This window comes from Typopeltis vanoorti, chromosome 15 (genome assembly GCF_054136105.1).
Source record: "Typopeltis vanoorti isolate ZY-2024b chromosome 15, IOZ_Tvanoo_1.0, whole genome shotgun sequence".
In the NCBI taxonomy this organism is placed as follows: domain Eukaryota; kingdom Metazoa; phylum Arthropoda; class Arachnida; order Uropygi; family Thelyphonidae; genus Typopeltis; species Typopeltis vanoorti.
In genome coordinates this window covers 44,514,051-44,536,543 of record NC_143563.1, presented here as the reverse complement: position 1 = coordinate 44,536,543, position 22,493 = coordinate 44,514,051, and the positions used below count along the sequence as shown (strand labels likewise).

The window sequence follows — 22,493 nt, the reverse complement described above, 5'->3', positions numbered from 1 at the left end:
ACTAAATATGGCAGAGATCCATATTTGGTCTCTAGAGCAGGGATTCAGATTAACTAACCCTTAGCCCCACTCACAGTACTGGCATGCTCTAGACTTCCTACTTTTTTGTGGTTAGTGTTAATGTAAAAAAAAAAAAAAATTAGGTTTAATGAATTTTTACTCTTATATCCTTAAAGATGAATATAATCAACTTTCTGCCATACACAGATTTCTTCAAGTATTATTATAATCAATTAAATTATTCAATTGATTCAATGATGAGCTTTCAGTTAAATACCATTTGTTATATGTATCTATTATAAGTTAACATAGCTACTTTTGCAGCTTGTATAAGTGGAATGGAAAATTGAATTCTGTATGGTGATATCAACATATATTGCTTAATTCTGAAAGACAATTAAAAATATTTTAATAAGACTGTATGATCCTAAAAACTGTATGCAGATTAATTAATTTAAAATAATCAGTAATTGTAAATCAAGCAACATGGAGAACTTTTGTTCTTGATGAGCAGAGAATAAGTTAACAGTGAGAACATCATTGGTGGTGCACAGAAGAAATAAAAAAAGGAAAAACAAAACATAACAATGAATATTTTAACACATAAAAGTTCATTGGACTAGACAGAATCCCTCTTCTGCAACCGGAGGAACTTCTTGAGACTACTAAATTTTTCTTTTTGTCCAAATTCAGCTCCTACCTCTGTATCAGATATAACACCATTATATATGATGCCATTTGTACGATTCTGCAGAGGTACAGCCTGAGTCTTTCTTTCTAATTCTTTAGATTTTTTGTCAGTTACACTGCCACAATGGTCCTGGATACAGTTTTCACAAGAATGACTGCACTTAGTTGTCAATGATCCATTATCGGATGATGGCTTATATTTCAGTGACTGAGTATGGCTAAAGAGAACTCCAGCACTACACACACACTGACCTTTTTCAGAGGGTTTGGTAAGACTAGAATTACCACTCTTCTTTGTTGGAGCAAGAGAGGGATTAGATATTGATCGAGGAACATTCTTTTGTTTTTTGTTTCTGTGCTTCTTCTTTACCTAAAAGAATAATTTAAAAGAAATCAATAAATATCTATTAAAAATCTGAATAAGATGATACAATATAAGAGATAAAGAAGCAACTTTTTAATTATTTTAATAAAAATAAATAAAATGTGACTGTGATAAATAGTAACAGACTTCTATTTACAGGTGTAGCACCCAATTTTCCAGCAGTGGATGGTCTGGAAATTCCTTTAGTCTGGAAAAAATTACAAGATTGCTCTTGAAATCCTTGTAGACTTAGATGTGCTTGGGTTCGAGGTACAAAAACGCTTTTCAAACCAATCTAATGTAATCTTGGTGGTAAACAAGCCATTTTTATTTGTGCAGTATATTATGAAATAAATTTTAACATCTTAAATAAGATGCCCCTCAGCTACATGTTAGCAAATTCATCCACATGATAGCCTTTTCATAGTTTGTGGACCAATTTTTTCACCAGCATATGCACATGTTGTGGATAGAAATTTGATGATGCTCCTTAAATCTTTAAGCCATCTTTCATTATAGTCACACTCATATTCTCATTTAAGTTCTTTATGGCCGACTGTCAGCTATTCCATTCCCATTTGATCATGCTCAGTATTTTTACCATTTTTCATAGTTTTTCTAACACTCATTTTCTTCTTGCTGTCTGCAAAGAATTTTAGTATTTTTATCCCTTTTGATGAACCAACATTCTGCACAAAACAGTTCTGTACAAAAGCACTACTATCAAGTTGTTTCAACAATTCTACCATATCTTGTATCAATATGGACTTGTGCTTACACTTGATAACCACCACCACCACTGTGAACTGGACCTTGCTTAGAAGGTCTAGTTATCATTAAATGTCAGCAAAATAAGCTAAGAATCACTCAAAATCAAGGGCAGAAGAAAGCCAGGAAGATAAGATAGAAAGGATATGAAGGACCTTAATAATTTTAGGATAGTGTATAATGAGTAAGAGGGTACACATCAGGAAATTTATGATGATATGAGATGGCAAGACTGTTTTTAGTACTAAGAAAGGAAAAAAGAACAAACAAACCTAGAAACTCTTCTTTAATTAATTTGTCTTTCTATAATTTCTCAGACAAATTTAATTCTCTTTGCATTTTCAAACAGCAGTTTAATTTAATGCCAAGACAATTAAAGAAATTCTTGAGAGAGAAAGAAAAGTTAATTAAATATCAGTGGGGTGGGGGGGAAGAGATTGAACAATGGTATTAATGGAAGAATCTTATTAAAAATGAAGATATTAGAAAGGAACTAGATATTTTTAGCATTTAAGAATGTGTGAGAAGAGCTAATCTCAGGTGGTTATGGTCACTTAAAATGGGAAAGGAAAGGGTGTTTTATGTCAGGAAAAAAAGACCCAGAGGAAGCCCATATCTAGGTGCATCAATGTAGTGAGAAGTGTTTCAGTAGACTGAAATACAACATCTGACAATATTGGAGTACTGATAGAAGACTATGCTGGAGGAAAACTGTTGATAGGGAGGAAGTTAGTAATAATGCAAAAAATAATGTCCATCCCTTGAGGGTGATTGTAGGGAATTTGATGATGTATCAAGAGAGTAAAAACTTGTGTTGCTACACTGCAAACACAGACTGGTATAAGATAAGGATTAGTGTTATGCAGGGTTGCATAATATCTGGCTTACTTTAACATACTTATTGGACTATGAAAAATGTTACGAGTATAAGCAGAGGGATGAAAAAACTCACTATAGTTTATGTTTTTACATAATATTTTTATTATTAAACACTGGATTTTCATCCAACTCTCAAGGGCATCATCAGTATGACTTTCATATTAAACAAGCAGAATTGAAACTGGAAGACTTAATGAAAATGCATGAGCTACATATACATGATATAGAGAAAACACGGTGAACTGTACAACTTTAAACAATATAAGATTAATTAATAAAAAATTATTGCCTATGGAATGTGTGGAAAAGTACCATTTCCATAATAGATAATTTCAGTCCATCACTTCTGTTCAAAGTCAGATGGCAAGTAAGGTTTCCAAACTGTCTTTGTATAAATGTTCCATAAGATGGTTACTTTTGTGAAGGATCTTAATCTTTCTCCAAAGTATTTGATGTTTGGTAGAGATAGCATATTCTGCAAGTCCTGACTCATGGAATTTAATGTAATTGAGGTGTTCATCATGACAGAGTTGCCAATCTACCAGTTTGGCCAAAGGCAGAAGTTCATCTTTTGTAGCCTAATAAAAAAGAGAAATTTTGTTAATAGGCTAACAGATCTAAGTGGTTTGGCTATTCCTTCAGACATACCTTTAACCTTCCTACCGGCCAATGTGGATGAAATAGTGACACCAAATTGTACTTCTTATCCATGTTATTCAATGGGTTTTAGAGCTTCATATCCAGATTTAGCTCAACGTCTATAGACGTCATGGCCGGTTGGGGGGGGGGGTCAACACAAGGAATGTTGACATGATGGACCACTTCTTGTGAAGCAGATGAGAAAACACTACAGTTATTAATGATTTTGTTGACATAAGACCTGATAGCCATCAGCAAGGAAGGGGGACTTGAAGTTTATTCCCCTAGATGACAGCACTTTATTAGAACACAGAGTGCACTCAACATGCCAGATTTTGGCCTTAGAAATTTCTAGGTCAATCATATAATTCACCAAAGTCTTATCTCATTAATAAAGAAAACTACTTTATCTAAGCATATGGAAACTATAGAAAGGAGTATAATGAAACACACACACACACACACACACGCTATGCTCTTCTGTTTAAGAACTGCATGGACCACATTTTTGGCAAAGCACTTGATGAATAAATGCATGGCATAAAGCTATATATTCCAATGCTATATGTATGAATGTGACTTTTGCAAATGTTAATTTTTAGTAGATATAGAGGTATGTGAAATAATTAACTTAGTATCAGGAAAAGTCAAAGATCAGCCTGCTATTATTCATAACTAAAGTCAAATATTTTGTATCAGTCAACTCATACTGTAAACACCTACATATCAGAGAAAAACATAATGACATCAGGAACTGTTGAAAAAAATCAAAATAATTTTTTTGACACTATTGAATTACTTGTCAGGTTTCAGAAACCCAATGACATTACCTACAAAACAAAATTTTGAATATACAGAAAAGTGAATGCTATATTATAGTATAGCTGTGAATTATGATCTGCCTCCTCCTCAAAAAAAAGGTGGGGTCAACAAAACTTAAGATCTTTGAAACCCCCCATCTTAGAGACATCCAAATTCACTATTTAGACTGTATTGCAAGGTAAGGTCTGGAAAGACTCACATATGTGTATATAGAACAACCACTAGCAGTGACCCAAAAGAAAAATAAAAGCAAAGATAATAAGCTGAAAATAAAATGGGATTTACCATCTCCCTTTCAATTAAAAATAAAAGCAGTTTCAAAAAAGCTGAATCCCTGATGTAATTTCAATTTGACATTAAAAACTAATACTGGAAGGTAACATATGTGCTAGCTAAATTTTGCCAGGCAAGCAATATCCTGTAGATGCAAATGATGAATACATATAGCCACAGTACCTGAGCACAACAAAACTTCTCAGATATGTAATTACAAAAACTGGCTATTAAAAAAAAAAAGCAACATATTATATCTAAGTACTCTAATTTAAAATTAACATTTGGGCATTCAACCAGAAAAATTGGTTACAACTTATTATCTCAGACCTCAAGGGAGTCAAGGACACACTGAGGGAAGCTATAAATCACCAAAACCAGCTGTCATATCTTCACTTAAATTCATTCACTAACCCCTAAAGGCAAACTATTCCACTTGCTCACTGCTCTGTGAGAGAAAAACCTAGCCCTGTGAACAAACTTAATTTACATGGATGCTTCCTGCGTTCTTCTCCCTGCCTTTCATATAACGAAAAATTCCAAATGACATCCTATAACACCCATTCAAAAGTTTATATCTCTCTATCATATCGCTCCTCTTTTTCCTGTTAACCAGTCTGTAATCCACATACTTGTGGATTATGAGGACACATACAATCTGTCCTCAATCTAAATCCCATAATCTGGATATAATCTTTGTAACTCTTCTTTTTACCCTTTCCACAGCTTCTTTATCTCCTTGGAATCCAGGAGAACAAATCTGCACACAATAACCCAGGTGTGGTCTTATCAAAGCCTTATAAAGAGGCAAAATGATTTCATTATCTTTAGATGTCAAGGTTCGCTTCAACATCTCAATTATCCTCTGAGTTGTATTTGCAACTTTTGCTATGTGACCTTTGAATTTCAAATTTCTATCTGCCAATATGCCAAGATCCCTTGCCTCCTCAGTTTCTTATAGCATAACCCTACTAATATAATATTCCACTGGAAATCTCACCACACCAAAGTGCATAACTTTACACTTACTAACATTAAATTGACAGCCATTTTCATTTGCCCAAATTTCCATTCTAATCAAATCATTTTGTAATTGCTGAATATCAGTAGTATTCCTGATTGCCCTGCCTATCTTTGCATCATCGGCAAACAATTGCACATCCGATGTTAGAGCCTTCCTGAAGTATCATTAATGTGTAGACTGAACAATAATGGCCCAAGGACTGAACCCTGAGGTACACCACTGGTTTGACACCCACTATATTCACCCTCCACCCAATCTTTCAATTCAAAGATCTGAAGAAATTGAAATGATTCTTACAGGTATAGAACATTTATTTCACACTGCAGTTATTCTCATTTGCTGTCCAGCCTTGGTTTTCCAAGAAGTATACCAAGGCTTTTCACAACATCCCACAAGACAACAATTAAGCATATCACAATTAGCTTAATCTAATCTCCATCTTCCTTTTCTGCCTATACTAGAGCTCAAAATAACTACAAGCAGCACCAGATAAATTTAACCAGTGAACTGATTTTGAAAGGATCAAAAGCAAGAAATTTTCTACCATGTTCAAACGATAGTCACATTTTCCAATGCCAAATCTACTGGCCACATCTTTTATCCAATTCTGCTTCCACCTACCTCATGCACTGATGTTTTACTGCATCGTTCCGCTACAGGGAAAAAAACAAACAAACTTACAGCTTACTTTTCATTCATTCTTGTATTAATAATTTTGGTAAATGCTTTCCTACCATTTGAAACTCAAAACTTTTGCCTTCTTTGATTTTACACCAGAAAGAAATCAGAAATATCTTGTCAAACCTAAATAAGAAAAAAACTTACTATCTTAATAGTTTCTAGAATTTTTTTATGTGGCTTCCACCCAGAAAATGCTTCTATAAACCTATAGAATATTCACAGCATGAGTAAATTAAGAATTTTTATTTTTATTTTTTTGATTTTATATATTTTTTGTATTAATTTTTAAATTTTTTTTTTTTTACCAGGTCCAGAAACCTTGCTCTAGAGACCAAACATGGAACTTCTTTCTTCAAACCACTTCAGGCCTCCAATAAGCAGGGCTGTGGTCACGCACCAGGTGATGAAATCCATCTCCCACCTAAAGACATTCACAAACATCCATGGCCACAGTGGGATTCAAACCTGCAGTTGGAGAATGGATATGCTAATCACTTGGCCAACAATTGCTCTAAAGTATTTGTGCACTATAGCTGACTCCTGTTTTTGTTAATTTCTTGTACCCTATTCCAATTATATTCAATCCTATAGCTCGGAAATTAACTCAACGATCTATTCCTGGTAAGGGTAATAAATTTTTACCATTAAATTATCATTCAAATGCTTTCACTTTAATTCTTTCAAAAGTAATGGAGAAATCCGTTAGTCAAATTTATGCTACCTGCAAATCTTTCAACTAATAAATGATTAACAGTATTGAATAGGCTGCTGCTCTCAAAATACTATGGTCAAAGAAAATTAATCAAAATGGCTTGTTCTCTGAAAGGTTAAATCTATGCCCATCATCTATGGCTAAGTATAGAATTCTTACCTTGGGTACAGAGTCCACCATGACTGGAATAAGTGGCTCCACTATTACCACATCTGAACCTAAATGAACAACAACAACAACAAAAAAAAGCATAAAAATAGATGATCACAGCATAAAAGATTAAATTCCAACATATTAATCCTATTATTTTAATTCACAGCTTAAATTTAGAGCATATCTTAATATCATCATTAGTCATATCTTAATAAATACAAAAATTTAATAATTATACAGTTATTAATAAACAGAGCACTTTATTATAATTAACTTAATAATAAACATATGCACATTGTATATTTCAACAATCTCATCTTGGAAAAAGTTTTAGCCAGGAATCCTGAGGTGCCCACCAAAAACGGTTTTTATTCTACCTTGTGCTTTTAGTAAGTAGAATGATGTATTAGACCAAATGATAAAAATCATGTACTATGTATAAAACCAACATCCTGTCAACAAAATACAGACTTATCAACTACTGCACTGAGATTGGTGATAATATATATTTCATCATGCCAACATTGCATACATAAAATCATGCCTAATATTATACTTGACAAGAAATTGTAGCTTTGTTTTTATCCAAACATAAAAAAGCAAAATTTTTTTTATGCTTGGATAAAATTGACATGCAAAGAAAAATTTGTTAAATACCTTCAAAAACTAGTATACACATTATTATTATTATTACCCCAAGACCTCATGGAGTCAAAGACTCATCTGGGATGTCCTTTTATCACACACAGCTCTTGTCTTAAACACACTCAAACTCCTTGCAGACACCATGCTCTTAGGCAAGGCATTCCAATCATTTACAACTCTGCACGAAAAAAACCTGCTTCTCACTCCCCTACTCACGCCCTCTTTATACAGTTTCCAGGGATGACCTCTGGTTCTCCCCGATCTCCCACTATTTTCTGTAGAACTTCTCCAGCATTGATCCTATAACAATCCCTTACTAATAGTGATTTTCTTCCTTGACTACTTGTATAATAACTTAAACACTTTTTTTTTGAATGTTAGTCAAGTGGGTTTTTAATTTAAAAACCCACTTGACTAACATTTAAAAAAAAAGTGTTTTAGTTAATCCCTTACTAACTTGTAGGTCTCTAACATATCACCACATGAGGTGACATCAACTGATTTCTATATAGAAAGAGTTAAATTCACATCATGAGAGTGTACTATGCACTATTTTGTGTCCCACAAGAATGCATGATACACTCCCATCTCAGATATATACAGGGTGTTCGGGATAAATTTGACAGTTTCGTAAGGAAAAAGAAAATCTTCTTTGTATCTATTAAATTTAATGAATTGACAAAAAAACATTACAGGCAGAGTTAATTACAATCAACAAGATTTACTCAAAATAACCACCATTAGCATCGATCACAGCTTCAATTCTGCTTCGGAACCTCGAACAAGCTGATGCTACAGTCTCCCTGGGAAGGGCCGCAAAAACTGTTTTAATTTTATCCATTAACTGGGCTTTTGTATTACTGGAAGTGCGATTGGTGTCTTTTTCAACTGCGCCCCATACAAAATAATCCATGGGGTTAAGGTCTGGGGAGTTTGGAGGCCAAACATTTGGACTGGTGAAGTCGTAGAAATTTTCAGACAACCATTTTTGACTTTTCCCAGAGGTGTGGCAAGGGGCCGAATCCTGCTGCCATACATACGGCCTACCATTGCCTACCCTTGTTATCCAGGGCTTGACTACAGTTAGCAACTCCACGAACAAAGCCCGAATTCCAATGCCAGGGTTCTTCAACACCTGTTCCTGCAGATTTGCGAGGAATTCTGCTGTACGAACGCAATCAGATCGTCTGCTAGGGATCTTTCTTCTTGCTACATCCTCGTAGTCACCATTGCAAGTCTCTAGTTCATGCCTGATTGTTTTTACTGTATTCAGGGAGCATTGGGCAGCAGTCGTAATATCCTTATTTTGATGGCGGGCACGAATCATCATGATACAAGTTATTCTCTTCCATGATTCAGGTGGGTTCCAGCTATCCATCCTTTCTGACATCTTGTATGTGAATGAAGAAGGGTCCAAACTTTTAAATGAAGAGAAGTGTGTGTTAATACATGTAACTTACGGAAAAATATAATTAATTATAAATATGTCAAATTTATCCCGAACACCCTGTATATATATCTAACACCATGTAATTATGGCATAAATAACCATACCAGTTTTGACCTGTAATGAGGTACGTCTCATCAATTAGAGTTAAAGTGTACAAAGACACTTTAGTACTGAAAGCTATCTCAGTACTAAAGCTATCTTAATCATCATCAAATTCCTGCCATGTACCCTCAAGGGGTGTACAGGATATGATAGTAATACATGAAAAAAATTACATCATTACTAACTTCCTATCTACATCTTAATCATAGAAGCTATAATACATGTCATATCAAAACACTACAGTTATCCATACATATATGTATGAAGATACCAGAAAGTATTTGCAATGCATTTTGATAAACTTGCCAAATGGTACAAAACTTAAATGTATGAACTCTTAACAGTTCTACATTCACTGGTGCATAAGCTTTCAAATGCCAGCAGGAAAGTTTTTTTTTTTTTTTTTCTTTAGTGTTGAGTGCATCACATATTCTAGGCAACTATTTAAGAATGCTGACCAGCAGCATTCTTAAATAGTTGCCTAGAATATGGGATGCACTCAACCAAGTATTTTGCATGTACGCTGTGTAAGTGACATTTATGCACACCTGCATACAGGTTTCAGTGGTCAGTATGTATAGTTCTATATTTCATCACCAGTGCATAAGCTTTCATATATCAGGAAAAAAAAGTTTTTCCAGGTGGACACCACATTAATCTTTGAAGTATATTGTCCAGAAATGCTTTTCAAAGTCAGTTGGTTCTTAATCATTGACAAATAAAAAACAAAACAAAACAAAACAAAAAAACAATTGCTTTGAAATTTACTTCTCAGTGGTACTGAAAACAGTCTAAGAGCAAGTCTGAATTATGTAACTCAAAGCATAATATGCTTCCATAAGGTCAGCTTACAGTATAGCGATCACAATAACAAAAATCCTGATGGCAGTCCTGAACTGCTGACCTTAACTAATATGACTATAATATTGTTTCACTGCAACATTTTTTCCTGATAAGTTTCAAGGAAGGACTGATCATTGTAAATCACAGAAAAATGAGCATCATGAGGAAAAGTGATTCTCACTTTCCCCAGTGAAGGCTGTAATATGAACGTTCTTGACAAAGTATATTGTACATTTCTGATGCAAACTGTTGTTTGCTCTCTGACTTAGTGGTAGCGGACTGCCTGTTAACCAGTTTCTGTAATCCACAAATCTTCAACCTGTTCTCATAAGGTTCATTCCATAGATCTGCTACCATCTTGGTCACTCACCCCTGGATCCTCTCCATCTCTTCCTCATTGCCAAGAAACCCAGGTGACCAGATCTGCATGCAGTAATCAAGATGGGGTCTTATCAATGCTCGATAAAGAGGAATAATAACCTGTTTGTCTCTGCTCATCGAAGTATTCTGTCCTCTTAACTTTAACTCCCTATCCACTAACACTCCTCAAGCTCTGGTTTCGTGCATTTCCTGGATTACAGTTCCATCAATGTGGTATACAGATAGTAATCTTTTTACCCCAAAATGCATAACCTTACACACTTTGTGACATTAAACTGACATCCATTCTCCTTTTCCCATTTCTCCATTCTCAAGCTGGAGTTTTGGTCTTGAGCCAATTGCGTTAAGTTTTATGCAAGAATACGAGAGGATAAGAAAAACTTCGAGAGGAACAAGCTGGTTCAAGCGAAAAAGATTTTCATTTTATGAAAAACAGTTCAGCAAATTTTGCTCAACTGTTTTTTTGTTATTGTTTCTTTTGCTGCAGAACAACCTACACCCACCAGTTCACAGTCTCGTGTCCTTTGGCACTACAAGGGGGAACCAAGTAGGAGGACCTCCATGACTTCTATTCCTCTATCCCATGGTCTGACTACTGCTTCAGTTCTGATCCAAACATCTGCTCAGACCAAATAAATAATCCTCACAGGAATGAAGACTTTCATCCCCTATTCCAGTCCAAACTGTCAGTCACCATCCAAGCTTTGGTTCTCAAAAAAATGTGCCAATGATGCAAAAAAACCCTCTGTTTATCACAACTGGCTCAAGATCAAAACTCGAGCTGCCCTTTATGCCTATACTGCAACCTGTAGCAGTTGTAAAAGAATCACCACCAAGTTCAAGTCAGACTTTGAAAGAGCCAAATGCTGCAAACTCACCTCCTTCTCAAATGGTAGTCACTCCGTCTGGTCCCATTACAAGGACATTGGGTGCAACTTCGGCTCATCCAGGTTTCCACCACTCTCAGATCCAGATGGTACTGAAGTAACCTCACCAAAAGACAAGCCAAATTACTTGCATCACTCTTCTCATACAAATCCTGAATTGATGACCTGGGCAAAGCTCCCTCCACTCCATAAAAAAGAAGAGACCTTAACAACCTGAACATAAACAAGGCATCTGATCCTGATGATATCCCACCTATCGTGTTAAAAAATTGTGCCCCAGAACTAACACCTATCCTGTTTCGCCTCTTCAATCTATCCTAGTGAACCTGCATCTACCTGACAACATTGAAACCGACCCACATCAAGCCCATCCCAAAGAAAGGTAATAAAAGTCAACCAACCAACTATCATCCAATTGCTCTCACTTCTATTCTCTCAAAAATTAAGGAAAAGGTCATCAACAACCAACTCTTGAACCATCTAGAGATCACAAGTGGCAGAATCAGCAACCAGCAGTATGGATTCTGCCACTTGTGATCTATAGCTGATATTGCTTTCACCACTCACCTATGGATTCAAGCAATGGAAAAATTTCGAGAAACTTGCATTTTATTGGTTAAATTTTATTGGTTCTACATCAGATAATATCAAATAAATGTTCTATCCACTGTTTCTGCTGTATTATGTTGATTTGCGCTGCATCTCTTTCTATGCTTAATTTCCTTAATATTTTGTAGCTGGTATGGTAGTAAGTCAAATGATTCAATTTATATGGAATAAAAGCAAAATTAGTCAAAACACTAAATTAGCTGTATAAAAAACAGTGATCAAACCAATTTTAACTTTTGGATCTGAGAGCTAGGTTAGAAATAAAACACTTCACCAAAGAATAGAGACCACAGATATGAGTCCTGAGAAAGATTAGAGGGCATGAACAGATGACATCAATGGCAATATCATATTAAAAATGAGGATATTAGGAAAGAATTTGACATTGTTAGCAGACTAATCTCAGGTGGTATGGTCACTTAAACAGAATGGGAGAGGAAAGATTAGCAAAACAAGTGTTCTTTCTCTGCCAGGATGACAAGAAAAAGACCCAGAGGAAAACCAAGATATAGGTGTAAAAAGTGACCTCTTCAATCTATCCCATTGAACAGGCATCTACCTGACGTTGTTTCAATGTTGTCAGGTAGATGCCATTGTCAATGTTGTCATTGATATGCCTTAGAAGACAGAAATATAAGATCTGATAATGTTGGAGTCTTGACAGGTAACAGACTGATTTGGAGCAAAATTGTAGATAGGAAGTTAGTAATGATGTAAATTTTTCATGTAGTACTCTCATATCCTATACACCCTTTGAGGGTACACCTTAGTTATTTGATGATGAATATTTTGTTTGAACACTATACAAGACAGTGTTCAAACCAATTTTAACTTATGGATCTGAGAGCTGGGTGAGAAGTAAAACACTTGATCAAAGACTAGACACTACAGATATGAGAGTTCTGAGAAAGGACTCTTATATCACATGAACAGATGGCATCAATGACAATATTATATAAAAAACAAGGATATTAGTAAAGAACTTGACATTATCAGCATCCAGGAATGTGTTAGCAGAGCTAATCTTACGTGGTATTGTCACTTAACAGAATGGGCAAGGAAAGATTAGCAAAATAAGTGTTCTCTGCCAGGTTGGCAGGAAAAAGACCCAAAAGAAGACCAAGATATAGGTGGATTGATACAGTAAAAAAGTGTCTTAGAAGATAGAAATATAAGATCTGATAATGTCGGAGTCTTGACAGGTAACAGACTGATTTGGAGCAAAATTGTAGATAGGAAGTTAGTAATGAGTAAATTTTTCATGTAGTACTATCATATCCTGTACACCCTTTGAGGGTACATGGCAGGAACTTGATATTTTGTAGGCTGTCTTGTCTTCCATGTATATCTTCTATTTTATTAATAAATCTATCCCAAGAATCTTGGTTAATCTTTTTCCACTTTTCTATATCTTCACCAATTTGGGCTTCTTTAGGTAATCTGTTAATTGTGATTGAAATATCATTCTAATACTTTCTTCTAATATATTTGCATACATTCGCCATACTTTGTATATTTGTTTCTATTTCTTGTTTTTTCTTATTTACTTCCTTTCTCCATTTTGCTAGTAATTCTATTTTAGAGACTACTAAATAATGATCTGAAAAAATTTCACCTCCTCTGTAAACATGTATCTCACACATAGAGCTAATTACTGATTAGTAATGACAATCAATTATAGTATAGATCTTGTTCCTCTGCCATGCCAAGTATATTTACTGTATTTTTCAGACCATAAGATACACCTTTTTAATGTAGAGAAATCGACTTAGAATTAGGGTGCATCTTATGGTCCAAAGGTAGGTGATACCAAGTAAGTCTTAGATTCCCATGTTTTTGATGCGAGTCAAACATGTCTCACTGCATATGTGGGAATCACTGATTTACATACAAAAACTTTACTGAGTCAATAATTGTTAGTGGGCAAACGTATGTGGTTTTGAATGGACAAAACAATTATTAAGTCTTTTAAAAAATGCGGCATAAGTAATGTGATGGATGGTACTGAAGACGACTATTTTTGAAGAGAGTGATAACAATAGTTCAGACAGTAATACGAAAAGTGACAGTAATGAAATGAGTGGTGTTGAGACGAGCGAAGATGAACTGAATGCTGCTAGTACAAGTTATGGTAATAATAAACCAAATTCAAGGTTTGTGAATATTCTTATATAATAATATATTTTTTCTAAAAATTGTCTCATATATTTGGAATGCATATTATCGTCTAAAAAAATACATTAACTCTTTTTTTGAAAAAAGTATCGGTTATTTTAAAATTATTGAAAGTATGCACAAGTACAGAAGTCTAATAGTCCTTGATCATTGTTATTCATGCAAATTTCTCCATATTTTCCTAAGACATTTGGGATTGAATTATCCCACTCTAGCATTAAGATTTCCTGCTATTAATATATAGTCATTTTTATTAAATTTAACTGTTTTTGTACTTCCTCAAAATTGTTCAGAATCCTCTTTTCTACTTCTTCAGGGGCATATACTCCTATGATATTTAAATATCTTCTATTTGTTTTTATTTTAACTGTTATAATTCAAACATTTATAAAATTGTACTTTCGCACTCTATTTTTCCACTTATTGATTAAAATGGCCACACCACTAGAGGCTCTGATATGTTGGTCCACTCTGATATATATATATAGTATATGTTGAGCAATGTGCTCTTGATTCCTTTACTCTAAAACCTACAATTTGGCTTAGATACATTGACTACGTTTTCGTTATCTGGCCACACAGTCGCCAAATGTTCAACACATTCCTTAGCCACCTGAACAAACAACATGAGCACATACAATTTACTACTGAAATTGAAAATCAGAACTCTCTCCCTTTCCTTGTATACACTAGCCACACATTTTCCCTCAGGCTGTCTATCCTCCACTGTTTACTGCAAACCTACACATACCAGCCAATGTATACATGCCAACCCATATCACCACCCTTCGCAAAAATTTGGAGTCATCAACACCCTCAAAAACAGAGCTATAACAATTTGCTCTAATGAACAAGCTCTTAAACAAGCATTAAAAATAACGGCTATAGCAAAAATAGTAATAATAAAGTTCTTCATAAAACTTCATCAAAAAATAATATAGATTACAGTAAAACTAACTATCCCATAAATCAGGGCTGTCCAAAGTGCAGCCAGTGGTGCAATTTTGTGCAGCCCACCTGTGGGTTTTGATTTTCACAAGCAAAAAAAATAAAATAATTTGAATTGAATGCATCTTAGATATTTTAATTTTATCACTAATCGATAATCTCAATGTTGATAATTTTATTTGGTGTTTTTACATCACTATATACCCACGTGTTTTTCAAATATTAGATGTGTCAAAGAAGCGTTCTTGCACTGTTTTGTTCCAACACACATGCTCAGGACACTCACGGGGGACGCGAGCATGTGATTAGTGCGCAATTAGTGTTGTTCATTTGTTCAGCTTTCAAGATTGTGTCGCTGCTGCTCACCAAATTACTAGATCAGCATTGTGATGCAACCCTCGGATAAAATTTTTTTCCTAATGCGGCCCTCGGATTACCTAAGGTTGGATAGTTCTGCCATACATTAAAGGGTTATCAGAAAAAATTAATGGAATCCTACACCATTATAATCTTAACTTAATGCCACTTTTAAATCACCTTTAAAATTAAAAAACATATTCAACTCCTCTAAGGATTCTCTCCCCCATCCATTGGCACATCCTTGAGTTTATTGCATCTATTGCACCTGTAACTTACCTTATATATAGAAAACTGGACGTACAATCCCTATCCGTAAAAATAAAAGAGCACAAAAGACATTAAATTTAACAATTTTGGTGAAGCAGGCCTCTCAGATCACACTCTTACCACCCTACACCAAATTGATTGGAAAAGTACTTGCTCGTTACATTATACAAAAACCTGGTATGAACAGAAATTTAAAGAAGCCTGTGAAATTATGATTAGCCACTTTAATCTTAACAATAATGGTCACATAAAAATCCCAAAAATTTGGATGGCATACAATTAGCCCACTTAGTTTCCAGCAAACCCTACTCTTTAGGACTCTAAGCAATTTTTCAGCTTTTATTGGCCACTATCCATACCAGTTGGTTGTAATTTATATGTATACTTATAATTTTTTCCTTTTATTTTTATAAACATGTTGCTCTCCAGCTTAATTTAATTTTGTAACCTAATAGATAATAATAGGACTCTAGCTTTGATGTAGTAAGATTTTTTCCCACCAGAGGTCAGGCCAATAGTTGTAACAGTTAGTAACTTTAGCATGCCATGCAGATTGTAGTGCAGTTTGTTTCTTTGTACATGTGTGTATACTCCAGATGATGGCCTTAATGTGAAGGTCGAAACATTGAGTGTTTATTTTGGTTTATATTAAACTAAAGTTTTATTCTAACACAGTAGTTGTTTCCATAATTTTCATAATGAATTCTCTTACACATTCACCTAGCACACAGGCTGACATGCCATTCAGTCCTACTGTTGTATTCATGTTAATATTTTTCAATATGCTGAGCACCTCTTGTTCATCGATCTCAATTCTGACAGTCTGTCATATCTGCAACTGCAAAATCACCACCTGGATAATACACCTTTTACGTAACTGAATGTGTTTGCCATTATTTAAGTGCCATATTTTACATTGGTGGTCATTTTGATGTAATATTACAGTTCAAAATTTATTTCTAGAAACGTAATCGTAATCTCAGTTCATTCTGCTGAGCCTGTAAGAAACTATGGGCTTGAAACAATGGTGTTCAGGAACCAATTAGGTCAAGAGGTGTATGTATGTGTATGGGGAAACTGTAGTTTAATAAATACTACAGCTGTTCAACAGAAGTATGTTTCTTTTGATGATGAAGCAGTGTCCTTAAAAATGTACTCTAGCCTCCATCTACATTATACTATAATGCATCTGAGAGACATTTTTAACTATTAGCAATAGGGTACAAAATGTAGTGCTTTTTTTTTTTTTTTTTTAATTATAACAATACCATTGATTCACTCAAAAATGGACAAAGATGACATATGAATGATATTCCCGGAGCTACAGAAAGACCCAAGAAATGAGAGGATATCAGCTGTCCCAACTACATCTTGCAAAAATAGAACACATGCTTTTGTAAAATCTGATATCCCTTGCCAAAGGTTATCCAACCTGGAATCCCCATGTTTTGATCTGCACTGGATCAAGATTTCCTTGACTCATTTCACAGCCTTTATTTGCTGCCTTAGCAGCTCTAACTATGACAACCATGCTGTCCTTTATGACTACTTATCACTTAAAACTGATTTCATACAGATTAACTAAATTATGAGATCGTCTTTCTAGGGAACTAACATCTATAACTGGAAGGGAAGATGAATCAGATGCCATCACTCATGAACTAAAACAAAAAGTTACCTATCAACCAGCATACCAGACAATCCTCACCATTCAACACCCTGGACCTTTTCTTAACTAGTTGTACCTCCAAGTATACTGTGGATGTCTTTTTTTTTTTTTTTTTAATGTTGCTCCCACCTATGAAAGGTTATTCTGTGAACCTATAGTACACTTTTGTACTATGGGTGGGCTTAAGGATTTATTTTCATCTATTTTTGTCTGCTCTCCCCTTTGCAATTGACCACAATCTTATATACCTCTTCTCTACAGTTCATCCTCTTCCCAGTCAATTTCAGCTTTGTACCCTATGGCACTACAATTATGCCAACTGGGATGGCCTCTGGAATTTTTATGCCACTTTTCCATGTTCTGATTACCACTTTTTCTCTTCTAATCCAAACATCTGCACTAGAGTAATAACTGAAATATTCCTCGTTGAAATGAGCCTTTATTCCCTACTCAGCTCCAAATCCCTAACTCCTATCCAACACTGGTTATCAAATTAAAAAAAAATCCTCTGCAGTCCACAATAAAAACAAGCATATGTTTAATGGCTCAAATTAAAAATTCTACATCAATGACCAGCTTCTTATTCGGCTTACACAACAGCACAAACCAAGTGTAAAAAAAAAGTTATCAATGACTCCAAAGCAGGCTTCATAAGAATGAAATGCAATAAACTTGCCTCCTGCTCAACAGTTGAGCCTTCGGTCCATTGTTAAGGCTGTAGAGCATAATTTCTGCCCTTTGTTTCCACCTATCTTGCATCCTAATGGCATCATGATAATCTCACTCAAGAAAAAGGCAGATCACTAGGCATCGCTTTTTTCCCTCCAACTCTTGCCTGGGTGACCATAGCAAGAGTTGGATCTCCTACCTTACCACACACTGCCCACTATATGCCTCCGCTGAACTTCTGTCAGAAGGATATCAGGAAAACCTTGATTAATCTCAATATTAATAAGGCTCCTAGACCAGATGGTATTCCTCCACTTGTGCTCCAGAATTAACACCCATCCTGTATTGCTTACATAAGCTATCATATTCTACTGGCATTTACTCAACAGCATAGAAGCAAGCCTACATCCAGCCTGTACCCATAAATGGAAACAGAAGCCATCTAATTATCAACCCATTGCTCTCAGTACTTTCAAATGTGATGGAGAAGCTTATCAACAACTAGCTTCTTCATTAACTGAGGAGACCTTTCTTCTGTCTTCATTAGAAGAGAGAAGAAAACTCCCCACAGTTAAATTCACCAACAGGATCAACATCTCACTCAGGACTTTCAGTGCCTGGAGAAGAAAATCTAGACTAAAGAGATCATCACTTTACAATACAATCATTAAATTAGAAAATAGATTGACTTAGAACACCTATCCATTGAAATAAGCAAAGAGTCATTCCTTTCCACTATTTTATCAAACAATGATAAACTTAAATCTTCTAAAACCTTGTTGAAAAAAGGATTCACGGGAAGAAAATAAAAGAAAAGGACTTGACCCTATACATTACTTAAATAATCTAAACCATGTCATTGCTTACACTGATGGATCATCTGATGAAGCACTCAACCAGGGTTTTTTCTAACTCTACCTGGAGGCAAGAAAATGCAAATTAAACCACAGCTGGCAAAATAGCTTCAAACTTCACTTGTGAATTAATAGCCACACAAAGAGCTTTCAAGTTTTATCTCTCAAATTTAGTAATAAAAATTACAGAAGAAATAACCATCTACAGCAACTCTAAATCTGCACTTGAAGCATTCAAAAATGGAAAAACAAAACTCACATAGGAAATTCATGAACAACTAACAACATTAAATTTGAAAAATAAGAACTGTATATTGCACTGGATACCAGCCCATGTAAATATTGAAGGCAATGAAAGAGCAGACAGTCTATCCAAAGAAGCAAGACATTTATCTCAAAAATTATACCCACTATCATTAACTGAGGCTAACTCAGTCACCAAAATAAGATTGGTAAAACAAACACTCAAGAAGAACAATGAAATTAATGAAAATAGACTAAAGACGGAACATTTTAAAGGCATGAAAATTCAGCCAGACGGTAGTAGGAACTATGAAGCATGCAAGAACTGTCCAGGAGTTGAACTAACACCTGCCCATATCTATTCTTGTCCAGCAATTGCTGCTGCTCTACAGAAAATTGTCAATAACCCTAGAGAAAAGCTCTACTCCATCAAAGTTCAACAGATTGCCAAGGCATTTCTACAGTCGTATCTAGAAGCTCTTCAATGGACTCGACAACAACATCAAGGTCTCTTGAACAAGCTATTATATTATGGCCTCCCTCCTGCACTCTGATTGGATTACCAGCTTCCTCACTGGTCGTTTAATGCATGTCATGGTGGATGGCTTCTTCTCTTCAGATTTCTCCAAGAATACCCCCAGGGTTCTGTATTGTCACCACACTCTTCTTTATATCAATGATCCTCTCTCTCTCTTTGACTTCAGATCCTATTCACAACAGTGATGATAGTACTCTTCATTTCTCTTCCTCATTCAAGAAACTCTTAGTACTCAAATGATAGAAGTCTCAAGATCTTCCATAACCAATGACTTAAACACTGATTTCCTCAACATCCTCAAATGGGGTGAAGACAACTTAGTAAATTTCAATGCAAAAAAAAAAAAAAAATACTCAAGCCTGCCTTATTATCTATAAGAAAGATCCCTCTTCAATCCCTTTTATTTCTGATAATGTTACAAAAAAATCAGCTTCTTGGATTGTCACATCCAGTTTATCCAGGCACAAACATAGTCTCCTCAGCCTCTAAAAAGCTTAGTGTTCTTTTCCATTTAGAACATTACTTCTTCCTCTCAACTCCTAACACTTTATAAGTCTTAGATCTGACCAACAATATTCCAAGACCTCCCTAAGAATTCTTGATCATATTCAAAAGAGGGCAATCTGCTTAATAGGTGACCTTCTCACAGATTCTCTTCAATCACTTTCCCATTGGGAGCTGTTTCTGCACTGTTTCTTTTCTATAGATACTTTCATGGACACTATTTCTCTAAATTGGCATTTTACCATTCCTCCATTTTCTTCTAACCATGTAAGAACTAGAGCAGTCCCTAACCAACTCCAAACATACAGAACAAACTTATCTTCCTTCATCCATCCACCTCTATTCTCTGGAACAATCTCCCCCCATACTGTTTTTCCCACCAACTACAACCTCCAACTCCAAAAAACATATCAATAGGCTACCTCTTTCTCCTTAATCACTTACCCACATATGGCACTGTAGTGTTATGGATCCTGTACCCTTCATGTGTGGCATCATAAAAAATATAGCTGGAACTCAGTGGTATAGAAAAGCTCAAGATGAAGATGGAAGAATTTTATTTATTAGGTGGAAGAGACCTTTAGCAGCAATGGATTGATGAATTAAAGTGAATTGTCTTTAGAATTGTGCTTACACAAAGTCTGTGTGGGCCTTTTAAGCAAGTTGTTCTAACAGGCTAGTTTTTGCTATAACAATGTCAGCAATTTAATTCTTTTATTACTTATAAAAAACTATAAAGAATTTTTTTAAATTGGCAGAGGTGGTGGATTTGTACAAAATCTTATGGAGGTTGTGAAAACAATTTACACTCGTGTGATTTCAAATCAAACATTGTTTTAATTCTTTTTACACTACACATTCAATAAGAACAAGATGAAAGGTCTTGCATATCTGAGAAAATCTTCCAAAGAGCACCAAATTATGCCCCTTAAAAGGCATCCTTTAGTGAAGTCAAACCTATAGGTTTTTATATATCTCTAACTTATAAAAGGTTGTAAAATTACTGTACATTGGTACCATGGGTAGTTAAGGAATTCATTTCTTTTGAATTTTTTTTTTTTTTTTTTCACGCAGTCTAGAAATCCAATTTAACTTTGGTAAAGTGCTGTAATTAATGATTAGTTTCTTTTATATTTATATGATTCTTGCCAACAAAAGGATAAAACTCATAGTATATTAGTATGGGAGTGGACTAAACATTTTTTAAATTTTTATTTATATATTTATTATTTTTATTTTGCATAATCCAGAAATCCTGTTCTAGAGACCAAACATGGAGTTTTCACAAGTTGCTTCAGGTCTCCACCAATAAGAAGGGGAAGTGGTCTTACACCCGGTGATGGAATTCATCCTCCACCTCAAGAATATTCTCAAATATGCATGCCCTGTTTGTTTCTCTCTCAAAATACCACAATGACCGATAACCAATGTATACACATGCATAAAATACTGTAACAGAACAATGAACTATAAGGAGATTTGTAACAATATTACATGAGTTTTATTTGCAAAAAAAGTATTCCTAAAAACATTTCATGATTCTCTATGAATCTACCTAGCTTTTACTTTAAACACAAAAAAGTAGAGTACAGTAATAGTACTCTACAATCTTATAATCAAAGATACGTTTACAATTGGTATTCATGTCTTAAGTAGTAGCATGATATTAATAATACATACTGAAGGATGTAAAAGCATACCCTTGCTATAAGACTGTAGAGCCTTATCTGAAATAAATGTTGGACATATTCACAAAAAACTAAGATCTCAAATGAAATACATTATGCTTAATTTTAAGCACAAAGCACTAGTGCCATTGGTGTAGCTGTGGTTCATTGTAGTTAGTGGAGACCAAGTTGTAGAGTAGATGCCCTCTTTTGATGAGTCTTTGGACTCTCTTGAGGAGTCTTGTAGTAATAATAATAATAATAATTTCTTATATCTACAAAGATAACCTTTCAAATTCACTGCCTTGCTTTATTTCAATATGACAATACCTCATGAAGGTATACCTCACAAGTCTGCATTACTACTAGTGTCCCAACAACAAATTTCTTCAATATTAATCTGCTATTTGCCATGGGCCCAATGTAGAGACATCTAACATTTCAATCTTCTAAGGCATTATTAATTGTATCAATGAGCTTGGTCATCTTCTGAGCCTTTTTCCTAGCATCAAATATCCATTTCGTAGTTTTTCCCTTTCTCAATCATTTAAATAATAAATGTTGAGTAATAATAAGTTATGATTTTCCAGCTTAGATCAGTGTTCACACATTCTTGAAAGCTAACAATGTTGAATTCCTTTCTGCTATCTTCATTTTTCATATGATTCTGTCACTGA

The 22,493-nt window shown here is 34.8% G+C and overlaps 1 protein-coding gene across 1 annotated transcript in view; it reads right to left on the bottom strand.

The window, feature by feature from the left end:
• Positions 1–392: 392 nt before the first annotated feature.
• LOC150098723 (SUN domain-containing ossification factor) overlaps positions 393–22,493 on the bottom strand; it is a 265,907-nt gene continuing 243,806 nt past the window's right edge. Inside the window, exons 14-15 of the mRNA XM_090405371.1 lie at positions 7,012–7,070; positions 393–1,060 (exon numbers count right to left, since the gene is read on the bottom strand). Coding sequence (XP_090261497.1) covers positions 620–1,060; positions 7,012–7,070 — 500 coding nt within the window. The 3' untranslated portion in view covers positions 393–619. The remainder of the gene's footprint in view (positions 1,061–7,011; positions 7,071–22,493) is intronic.